The sequence below is a fragment of the Lampetra planeri genome, chromosome 24, assembly GCF_965212315.1.
Source record: "Lampetra planeri chromosome 24, kcLamPlan1.2.h2, whole genome shotgun sequence".
NCBI lineage: Eukaryota > Metazoa > Chordata > Hyperoartia > Petromyzontiformes > Petromyzontidae > Lampetra > Lampetra planeri.
The window spans coordinates 1,210,129-1,222,448 of record NC_136130.1 but is presented as its reverse complement, the minus strand read 5'-3'; the positions used below and the strand labels follow the sequence as shown (position 1 = coordinate 1,222,448).

General features: G+C 41.8%; 1 protein-coding gene across 1 annotated transcript in view; it reads right to left on the bottom strand.

The window, feature by feature from the left end:
• HFM1 (helicase for meiosis 1) overlaps positions 1-7,907 on the bottom strand; it is a 79,446-nt gene extending 71,539 nt beyond the window's left edge. Inside the window, exons 1-7 of the mRNA XM_078605786.1 lie at positions 7,888-7,907; positions 5,268-5,395; positions 4,221-4,271; positions 3,124-3,194; positions 2,411-2,543; positions 2,133-2,284; positions 885-962 (exon numbers count right to left, since the gene is read on the bottom strand). Of these exons, the coding sequence (XP_078461912.1) occupies positions 885-962; positions 2,133-2,284; positions 2,411-2,543; positions 3,124-3,194; positions 4,221-4,271; positions 5,268-5,395; positions 7,888-7,907 (633 nt within the window). The remainder of the gene's footprint in view (positions 1-884; positions 963-2,132; positions 2,285-2,410; positions 2,544-3,123; positions 3,195-4,220; positions 4,272-5,267; positions 5,396-7,887) is intronic.
• Positions 7,908-12,320: the final 4,413 nt, after the last annotated feature.

The following is a 12,320-nucleotide window of genomic DNA, read 5'->3' as shown; positions in this document are numbered from 1 at the left end:
TAATGAGCGCTTTGTATTTAGACTTTTAATTGACATACGCTAGGCAATTATCGGAATAACGTCATCCGCAACACGAGATGTGCCACCCTAGCCTGCCACCGCGACCCAATGGCGTTGCCAGCAGCCAGTGCGGTACGATAACTCGTGTACTATACTGTACAGCATTCACCAACTCCAAGTCTGTCTCCCTCCTCGTCTCCATCCATCCTCTCCACAATGCAACTCCGGCGTAGTTACAAGTAATACTGTATTTCTTTATTTTATAAGAAGTAAATAAGAGTTTACATGATTTAATTTTTTTATTTAAAGTATTATATTGTGGGTACATGTATTGTATTGATATAGGCTAGGATAATAAAAGCGATTATGCCTGCGAGTGAAATCCCCGAACCCCCTCCTTTACCATGATTTCTTCTGGGAAAATGGCTATTGACATACGCGATTTTGAGATACGCGTGCTTTTCCAGGCACACATCTATCTTGTAAGTCAAGGAGTGCCTGTATAACTATCTCACTGTATTGGATTGCAAATCCAGCACGCTAACCATCACACCACTGTGGCCGCTTCCCATAAATTCAATAATGAGTAAAGTAATACCCCGGTTTACGTCGGGGATGCGTTCCTGAAAAGTGCGATGACGAATATCGAAACGTCAATCAAATAAATTTACAGGGGAGATGGAGGCGAAGGCTGAGGTGGCGGATACGAGAAAGGACGGATGCTGTCAGCGACGTATGTGTGCGTGGAGGCGACGCAAAACAGGTCGTGGTATCCATAAAGTGGCGACGTATTTGCAATATTATGGGGGGGGTACATCGGGGTATCGCTGTATTTACAAAAGTATGCCGAGGAAAACAAAGAACAATACAGTCATGTACTCTACCTCATCAATCAGAAACAGCCTCACGACCTGCACGAGAGACCTGTCGTGCCACTGTCTTGTTGTGCTATCCCATTTTTCCTGCAAACAAATTTGGTCAGTGAGCCTAGTAAACAAGAGCATGAGAGATATAATATTACAATGTACAATATCACAATACGATACAGCCGTGACGATTAAACATTTACGTTATAATAATGTAGATGTATAAGGCACCCGTAAACAATCGATATTAGAGCACCATGCATATAAAGGAGGAAAATAAGTGAGAAGTAACCGGGGAGGGAAAGACGAAAGAGACAAGATCGAGAAGTACAGAGAGAATAACTTTTCAAATACAGGAGTAGGTGGTTGTTCAGACGGGACTTAAAACGTCTCCATCGACTACGGGTTCCTAACTTCCAAGGATAGGGAATGCCAGAGCCTGGGTTCTGTACAAACAAAAGCCATGTTACCCCAGGTTCACACTCTGCGAGCGTGCTACACCCGAGGAGGGTCTTATCGGTAAATATGAGAGATCTCAGTGGAGTGTATGGCTGAATCACTTCCTGGATGTGCGGTGGAGCAAGACCATTAAAGGTCTTGAACACAAGTCGGTGAATGTTAAACTCAATTCGGGTGGGAACTGGAAGCCAATGAGAAACCTGAGCACATGTGAGATATTGTCCCGAAAAGGTATGTGAGTGAGCAGCCTTTTGGACAGACTGTAGTCGACTAAGGAGGTTATCAGTACAGAGCCCCGAGGCTACTCCGGGTTGTTCGGCGCTATGGAAAGCAAGGCATTAGAATAGTCGAGATGTGAGAAAATGAGCGCATGGACCAGCCTTTCAGCGTCTTCAGATAAAAGAATGTGGCACCATTCTTTACATATGGACAGATATGTGGAGGCATTTTATCTGCTTTTTAAATGTCACCTATAATCTCCACAATAATGTTAATGATTACGTTGCGTTCCGTGTTATGTAGGTTAGCATCAAACTAGGACCCATATCTAACAGAGCGGGTCCTCGTCTATACACATCGAGCAATTTAGAAAAAATGGCTAAAGCAAGCCTGACTCTGCTGATGAGACAGTGATGAGCAAAACTGGTCCAGAGTATTGCGTGTGTTGACTGCTGAAATTATTATAATCCCAGAAGGTCGTGTGGTGGCTGATGGGATGTATAAAAAATATACCCTTAATTTTTAATGTGGAAGGATAGCTACGTGAAGGAGGTGTATCGTCAGCTTATTTATTTTTTCAACATTTACCGGTGTTGTCAATATTATTTGGGCATCTTGCATCTCAAAATCGTCATCGACGTCTGTGTCTCCGGTAAGCTCTTTGCACTGAATGCCGAGTGCTCCAAACTTTTTCTGCCAGTCTTCAAATTTCTCCCGACACAGTGCCTTGATGGGGGCCACTAGGGGGTGCGCGTCACATTCATGCTCACACAGGTCTACATCAAACATGGATGCTGTTATACGAATACAATACCGTATGGGAAATTACAACAATGTATAATACAACAATTAAGAGACGTACTTACTATAAATAACTTTTGCATTGCAGGAGGGCCCTTGGCATTCCATTAAGAGTCGAATTATGGCCAGCTCAAAAAGAACAGTTTTCCCAGAGCCAGTCGGAGCACAAACCACGACAGGTCTGTTTGTGTACAGAATCTTAATGAAAAAAATTAAGACAAAGTTTGTTAAACATCGTGTAAAGTCATATCCAGTATTCATATGAGGTACTGTCATTGCCTCTTGGAAGTTGTGCAAGTGTTATCAATTCGGCAGAGTTAGTCACAGCCAACGTTATTTCCTGCTCAATTGAGCATTGAGGCGGTGTTAAGTTTGGGATGAGTCTGCTGATTCATCCACAAATTGGTACATATTATATCAACCCCGGTAGGATGATGGGGCGAGTCAACCCCCAACCTAGATTTGAAATCACAAATTTCAGATTGTGAGCCACTTACCCTGCTGTTCAGACACCTCATCATAGCATGCATATGCTTGCATCATATGCCAGTATGATTATCTTTAGAAATCTTAAACCTCGTACGTACCCTTATGATTGTTTCACTTAGTAATGACCATTAATATCAACCCTTCTGGTACATTCTACAGACATAGTTACAATCAGTAGTGAAGATGTATAGTATCGAGTAAAACAAAACTGGTATCACTGCATACAAATCAAACCTTAAAATCAACAGTAAGTTACACGTTTGTTTAAGTGTAAATGTCATGTACTTACGTCATCCATGACACGAGACTGAATCAAGTTAAAGTAAGGAAACTCCTTGAAAATATGTCTGTAAGGCAATGCTGAAGACAAGTTTAGGATAACATATGTATAGGATTATACATTTCCATGGATAATAATTAAAAAAAACGTATTTTGTTACTTCATATGAAAACAAACATGTGTTAACATTTGCGGGAAATTATTAGGAAATTGTATATTCGCATTTTTATTTGTTATTATTGTTGTTACGCTTGTTTACCCATGAGAGTCTCACCGAGTCTTAAAACTTTTTCAGAAAGAATAAATACATTTTTGGTCATAAAAACACACAATGTCACACAATCCAGCAAATATTTTAATGAGTGTGGTTTCGTTGACGTTATTGTTTGTTATTTATATTCTACAGAGTGGTCCAGATGCATTGTGACCCCCAATTAATTGACTCCTAACATTTTTCCCCTTTGTATATACATTTCTGTTACATTTTAAGGATTCTAAGGTACGCAAAAAGTCAGTGATTTCCTGCTCAAATGAGCACTGAGGCGGTGCTAAACTCCTGTTTACAGCCCTGAACCAGTGGTGGAAATTCCATATTCTTATAGGACAACCAGTTGACTTCCCCACAAAGTGGTAATCATTTTATTAACCCCAGAGGGAAAATGGTTTGAGTCAACCCCCAATCAGGATTTGAATTTCACAACCTTCAGTTTGTGAGCTGATCCCTCTACCGCTGAAGCACCTGGTTGGTTCTTACTTAGCTGTGTTGCTCTTGAAACTAAAAGAAATCACTCATTAATTTCACATTAATTTTGTGGAATGTTCACAAATAAACATAGTAAAAATAGCAACAAAATATTAGCATACAATACTCCTCTGTCACATACCTATCCCTGCACATAATAAAAAATAATGCTACGTATTACACATGCGATCGGCCACACGTCTTTCTCGGAGTACATCATTTCAGCAGCATTGATTCAACAAAATAAAAAGCAAAGTCTGGTCCGGTTGCTGGTGAGTGAAATACCAATCTTACAGGCAAGGGACCTCACTTCATATGATAGATTATTTTTATTGTTTTAAAGAGGCAATGTCAAAAAGGATACGAATTTCAGAAACTGATCGCATTTGACTGATACTGAAGTCTCCTGAGTTTTCTGGAAAAAAAGATATATGCATTTATAGCATACAAATGAAACGAAAAGAAATACATGTTGAAATTAACAAAACATATGAGAAGAGCGGAGATAGACAAGGAGACATGTGTTTGTCTAATGTTATTCTCTTCAATATTAGGAAACATTTTTTTAAGTTTGGATTTGATAAATGAAAGTGTAGAAAAATAAACGGATACAATATTAATGATCTTAGATTTATTGGCGAAACCATCTTTCAAATAATCGATGGAAATTAGCGATAGTAAATTGTTTAAAAGCTTAATGAATAGGACTGCAATGTTAGGTTCTAGATAAATATGAGCAAAAACCGGTGTGTTTAACTTCCCATAAATGTGCATTATTATCTTTGGATGCAGTCAAGTTCTTTCCGTGAAAATATATTCCATTAAATGAGGATCAACTTTTTATTTGCCGATGCTATGTGCAAGAGAACCAAACTGATGTGTATTGTACTGTATGCAGTATTGTCATCAGGGCAGGCACAAGATCCATGAGCTTCAGTCAGGAGAGATTTGAATATGCTGTATTGAGATACGTGATACATTTTAGTGCCTACAGACTTAAAAATAATTATACAATTAAAGAGAAATCTGAAAAGTCCCATCGGAAAATAGGAAGAAGGTTGCAATGTACAGTTAATACAAACTTATCATGAGCACAAATGTGGAGAATATAGGTAACTACATAAATAAGCAGATATGACCCCTTCCCATATCTGCCCCTCCACATAAAAATATATAAAAGTATTATTTGCACATCCCATCAACCACGTAACCTTCTGGGAGTGCATCGTTTCAGCAGCATTGGTACAACACAAGCAAAATCTGGATTGGTTTCGACAATTAGTATCTCATCAGCAGTCAAGCTTGCTTGAACCAATGCTGGTGAAACGACTGATGCTTTACGCAATGATAAAATGAAACCATTTGAGACTACCCACCACATGTACTCATACATCAAGTCTAATTATCTCACCTTCAACGTTCTCTTTTGTTTCTCTACTTTCTGAGGAATCGCCGCATTTTAGACTTATGTGAAAGTCATGGGTATACATACCAGAATAGTGGGCAAAGCCATCCATCGACTCAACACCTTTGTGAACACTGTAACGACAAAAACAAATATCACATTATTGAATAATTCTTGCAAAACAAGAATTCTTGCAAAACAAGAATTCCGTTTCAGTGTTAGGGAACTCATACATAGCAACGCACATGTTGTAAACTCTTCTTATCCACACCGATATTTGAGGTATTGTTGACGGATCCAAATATCTATGGTTATCTTAGTCCACTTACCCGCAACCAGAAGTGTGAATATATGTACGTATGTTCCGCACCGCACGGAGCCAACCGTGCTAAGCTGAGGTGTGTTTGATACTGGAAACATACTCTGAGTATTTCGGTAAAGTCAGGTAGATAGAATAAAAATAAACCACGATGTTTCGATCGCAACATAAGCAATCGTCTTCAGGTGAAAAAATACAGCAGGCGGACTGCTGAGGCAGGAATAAATGTAACGAGAGAGCTACTGCAGCCAAAGGTTAGATAGGTTTGAGATGGGATCAACCCATGAGTAAGTGGGCGGGGCTAGAGATGGAATTTGCAAGTACTGTAAATGTAAGATCGCAGAGCTAGGCATACTGTACCTGGAAACATTACATATCGAATTTGGAGATGTGTTTCTATGTGAATATGAAGTTTAACTTCAAGTGGAGCATCATGTGAAAGGGCCTGGGCCTCCTCACCATGCATATAGATAAGGGCATTACAATGGATCGTCATCAGCCATGGTCAATCCACTGCTGGATAAAGGCCTCCGCAATTAGCCGTCGCTATCTCTCACGGCCCTGCAATCTAGCAAACCATCATTGCTACTACAATAAATATGTTGCTACAAATATATTTGTTGTCATACAATAAATGGCCAATACAATAGAAAATGTACTGTAGCCACCTTCATGAAGTACAGTATTGTAGTAGCCATCATTACTACTGCAATGTATTTGTACATATTCATATTATACAACTGCGTTTAAATTAATAATGAAATGTAAAAAACACAATTATGTAGAATAAACATGCCCACGGCGTTTTGTGAGATGAGGTGCTATAAATAAGCCATATTAACCCATGGGACGATGAAGTTCAAGGGTTACATCCATCTTCAAATCCGGTGCTAACATGTAAAAACATGTTTTGACCTATCGAAGGGCAAATGTTGTCATTGAAATGTAGTCAAATTAAGGCGTGCCATACAAATATAAAAATGCTAACTGTACATCGACAGTCATTTGCACATAGCGACACGTGATTTCACTTGGGTTTTTTGTCATATTTAGATATTTTTAGACAGTGAAATACATGATAAAAACATGAGTTGAAGGCATATGTCGATAGTTGTGAAAGATTATAATACATTTATTTATATTGCGCACATAATGTAACACATTATCTGAGCGTAAGGTTTATTTTAGCATCGGGGACCCCCTCATGACAGCTTGGCCTTGTGCAGCACAAGGTAAACACAACCCTGAGCCAATGGAAATTCCATAGGAAACCCAAATAGGCATTTGTCTGCCGACAGGGGGCGATGTTGCCTTTGGTTAAAGGACCCATATCTCATAGGGTCCTTGCCTGTAATTATCCATCTAGCAGTTAACCAGCATTGGTTCAAGCGAGCCTGACTGCTGAATGTCGAACGGGTGCGGATTGTTGCATTGTGTTAAACCAATGCTGTTGAAATAATGGGACTCCCAGAATGGCCATGCAGTCGATGAGATGTGTAAACTATGCAGTACGGCCTTGGTATTTTTAATGAGGTGGCATACTGTCTGCGTATTTACTGTGAAATAACTGTTATTACGTTATCCCTGACTAAGTTAGGTTAACCTATAACTAGGTTAACCTATAACTAGGTTAACCTATAACTAGGTTAATCTCTAATTAGCTTAATCTCTAACTTTGTTAATCCCTGACTAGGTTAATCCCTAACTAGGTTAATCTCTAATTAGGTTAATCTCTAATTTGGTTAATCTCTAATTTGGTTAATCTCTAATTTGGTTAATCTCTAATTAGGTTACTATCTAACTAAGTTAATCTCTAATTTGGTTAATCTCTAATTAGGTTAATCTCTAACTAGGTTAATCTCTAACTAAGTTAATCTGTAACTAAGTTAATCTCTAACTAGTTTAATCTCTAACTAGTTTAATCTCCAATTAGGTTAATCTATAACGAGGTTAATCTCTAACTAAGTTAATCTCTAACTAGTTTAATATCTAACTAGTTTAATCTCCAATTAGGTTAATCTCTAACTAAGTTAATCTCTAACTAAGTTAATCTCTAATTAGGTTAATCTCTAATTAGGTTAATCTATAATTAGGTTAATCTCTAACTTGGTTAATCTCTAATTTGGTTAATCTCTAACTAGGTTAATCTCTAACGAGGGTAATCTCTAACGAAGTTAATCTCTAATTAGGTTAATCTCTAACTAGGTTAATCTCTAACTAGGTTAATCTCTAATTAGGTTAATCTCTAACTAGGTTAATCTCTAATTAGGTTAATCTCTAATTAGGTTAATCTCTAACGAGTCTTACTGAGGCGCGGATGACTTCATGACGACTGCCGACTGGGGGCGTTGCCACGGTAACAGCGTCTCCCCCGACCGTCACGTGACGCCCCCCCCCGCTCGCGCTGCAGTTTCCCGCCAAAAGCGCACGCGGCGCTAATTATGCAAATGAGCGCCTTGTGATGCCCTGCCGCGCCAATTAGCGCCCATTAACCACCACGTTGCTGGATTGTGCGCGGTAAACCACGATGTGCGCCGGAGCACCCAGTTCCTACCTCGCTGCACTTGATAACATCTCACGTAAAGCAGTCATTTCTGTGCTATGAAGGGACATTGGCCGAAACGTCGACTTCATACAGTATATTTCCCTTTTAAGGCCACGGTGTTATTGACGCATGTTGAGTGATTTTTTTGTAAAGCAATCATTGTGATTAATGATTCTCCACTGATTCTCCTGTCACTTACCGACGGTCAACCTCCTCATCACTCTCCTATCGCTACGACCGTGGTTACTGTTATCGTGAACTTCACTTCTTGATCCTTCCACCTAATTGTTGAGGACTCGCTCTGCCACTCACCGACTTTCTCCTCATCCACGTTGTGTTCCAGCACCACCACACTGCTGGTTTTTACAAAGAGCACTCACACCATTCACCCACCCTCTCAATCACCCACTCACTCATTCACTTAATCGCTAACTCACTCATTCATCCACTTAATCGCTAACTCACTCAATCACTCATCCACATGTCACAACAACACACTCAATCGCTCAATTGTCCACTCTTTCACCCTCTCACTAACTCACCAATTAACTCACTTACCCACTCACAACAGCTCTTGATACTTTTTACCTCGCACTGCCCCACTCTAGAATTCCCTCCTCTCCAATATCTCCACCCCCAAGCTTTTATAATAATAATATAACTTCGCCCAATTCAAGAAACGCGTTACACTTATCTGTTACAACTTTGATGGTGCTGTTTGTTGCTGGCCGTTTGGCGTAGTAGGCGCCTCTACAAAGCAGTTACATCTTCACCCGTCAATCCACGTCACCACACGACGTATGTTGATATTTAAATATCAACATATATAGTTGGAGAATGATCACAGGGGGCCCTCCCCTGTACACATCTGGCCGTTCGCCAGCACTGGTTGGAGCGAGCCTGACTGCATGCTGATGAGACGCTCAATGTCGAAACCGGTCCAGAGATTTGCTAGCGTTGAACCAATGCTGCGGATGATGATGTTGATGCTGCTGCTGCACTCCCAGAAGGAAAGCCGTGTGGCCCATGGGATGTGCAGCTAGGCGCCTCGACAGAGCAGTCACATCCTCACCCTTCACCCATCAATCCACGTTACGACTCACGCCGCGGTGGCTAGGAGATGTTAACTACCTCGCCTGGTATACAGGAGGTCGTGAGTTATATCCCGACCCTGACCCTTGCTGTACATTTGGAGTTTGCGTGTCTCTCTCTCATCATCATCACGGTGGCTAGGAGATGTTAACTACCTCGCCTGGTGTACAGGAGGTCGTGAGTTATATCCCGACCCTGACCCTTGCTGTACATTTGGAGTTTGCGTGTCTCTCTCTCTCATCATCATCACGGTGGCTAGGAGATGTTAACTACCTCGCCTGGTGTACAGGGGGTCGTGGGTTCTACCCCGACCCTGACGCCTGCTGTGTATTTGGAGTTTGCGTGTCTCTCTCTCATCATCATCACGGTGGTAAAGAGATGTTAACTACCTCGTCTGGTATACATGAGGTCGTGGGTTCTATCCCGACCCTGACGCCTGCTGTATATTTGGAGTTTGCGTGTCTCTCCCCGTGGGAGCGTTGATTTTTCTCCGGGTCCTCTGGTTTTTCCCTCCACATTTAGAATCATGCGTTTCCACATAAGCCACTTCGTTGTGCTATCATTTGTGGCCAGGTCGCTTCTGAAAAAAAGCTGTACAGCTCAGTGAGCTTTACCTGGTAAAATAAAATAAATAATTTTTTAACTATTACTTTAAATACTTTTTTATGTGGAGAGAGATAATGGAAGGCAAATTTGTCTGATAATTTATTTTGTAACATTCTTCACGACCACTCACGGCTTACGAGCAATATGAAGGTCGCTGTGACATAGATCTTCTCAATTTTCATTACACATCTGAGGACCACAGAACAAGCCACTGGAGTCTGCGCTCCTTCAACGGAGGATGAATAGCAAAACTATTAAACAAAAGCCCTCTCGTCGTGGCTAGCAGACCTCGAAATTGGCACCCAGCTTCTAAACCATATTGCTGCCGTGCGTAAGAATATAATAATTTACATGTATTTGTAAGGCGCCTTCCACTAATGTCTCAAGGCGTCATGTTATTCACAATGAGCAAAGGAGAAAACTCCACTGCATCGGTTTAGACGAGCGGTGGCCAATTCGTGGATTTCAGAGCAGAACAAACCTGAACACAAGCAGATAACAATTTTCGTTTCGGCTTATGGCAAACAGCAATTCCCTCATATATTTTATGTTTCTTTATTCTTCAGTTTGCGAATATATTAATCAGCTAAATGCCAATGTCAAGGTCTGCTGTCCACGAGAGGGCTTCAAATGTGGAGTTCGTGTAGTGCTGCTCCTCAGTTGAAGGAAGAATTCACACATTAAAAACAACTATGCATGGATGGCGCTTAGTACTTTACGTCTGTAAGATATTAAGGTTACATCGATGCGAGTGATAGTTGTTGGTCCTAGCTCTGGTGGATCATGGAGGCCGTTGAGGTCCACCATAATGGATCGCAGTGCTTCGTGTATTGGCCACCGCTGGTTTCGACATTGTTGGGTTCCATCAGCAGTCAGCCTAATCAATAATCTAGTACGGTGTCATTATGATCGTCATCAGCCTTCATCTGTTCAATGACTCCAATTTTAACATGTAAACACTTTCCTTAACCTCCAGCTGTTTACATTTTTGTAATTGTCCGTTACTATTTCTAATTGTTCATATGTATGGCTTGGCTTGTAAGAGAAGTTTAATTTAATTATACAGTTGTATTACTGCTTATTATTTTCCTGTTTATTGCTGTACTGAGCTGTCACATGCACGTAATACAGTATTGTAATTAGTCAACATACTAAACCTCAAATCCAGAGGTCGCCCGTTCCATCCCATCTCATGGCGCGGCAGCTGAATCCACCCCCCCCCCCACAGCGCCCGCGACGAGTGTGGAAGAGTAGACCGATCACTCCATATAGCTCCCTCTAGGAGAGGCCCTGTTGCCAGTAGTGGCATGAGAAAGCAATTTCAGGACTGGGCCTTTAGCCTTCATATATGCATATATGAAGTTACCATCATTTTGCCAGCCACCATTCCAATTCCACTAGAATCGATAATGACCGATTCCGAACTTTCGCAAACGGTAATGGCACGCCTGAACACGGTTAGCGGTTTCATAACAGTTGACGTTTAACAAGACCCCCGTGGGAATCAGGCACGCCAGGGGCTAATTCCCTTCGTGAATTGCTCCTGCAGCAAGTGACAAGAGGCGCAGGCAGCTGCTGTCTCAACCTTCACGGGCAGCGTCATGCACTGCGACCTTGCCTGCACACCCTGCAAATACTGGCAGCTGAATCGCTGTTGAACAAGATCAAAGATGAAGATGCCATCATGCCACGACCACCGCACTTCAATGCAAACGCGTTCCACCCTCTGCAGCTACTGCACGGGTGACAAGCAGCGAGCTCCAAGATCTACCCTGACAGCCTCTCACTTAGACTCACATTGACCCATAGACTCACACAGAGACACACAGATCTGCCCTTACAGTCTCCCACCGTGTGGCCTGAGACTCACATACATAGACCCAGAGACTCACATTGACACCCATACATAGACCCAGAGACAGTCCTGACAGTCTCCCACCATCTGCCTCCCAGGCCTTCTCTACCCCTTGGTCAGCTGAATTGTGGAAACCACTCCAATGCCGGTCTCGGAAATAGGACGCACCCATTCTGTTACACACGGCCCCATCCAGTGCAACTGTTTATGCTGAATGTAATTTGAATTTCTATCGCATCATAGTTACAGCAACTCACCTGCACTGTATTTTCTTCCAAACTTCTTGCATTGCTTATCCTGTCTTGCTACGGAGCTCCCAGCATCAGTCTCAGATAATTGTCCTCAATTACCAAATTGAACATTCGCTGTGGTATTTCAGAATGCTTCAAACGGCCAATCGGGAGACATCACTGGCCACTTGGCTGCGAGTGGCGTCCGCTGGCCCGACATGACATGGCGTGGAGTGGGGTTTGATTGACTCAGCTACAATGCGGAGTGAGTGAAGCACCTCAAGGCTCCTGCATGTCCCGAGTTTCTCATCTACAGAGTCGAGGGAGGTGGGGTCATCTCCCTTATGACCAATTAATCAGTGTCGTGCAAAATATAGCAAACGAAATCAATATGCAGGCAAAGCACGCCTCC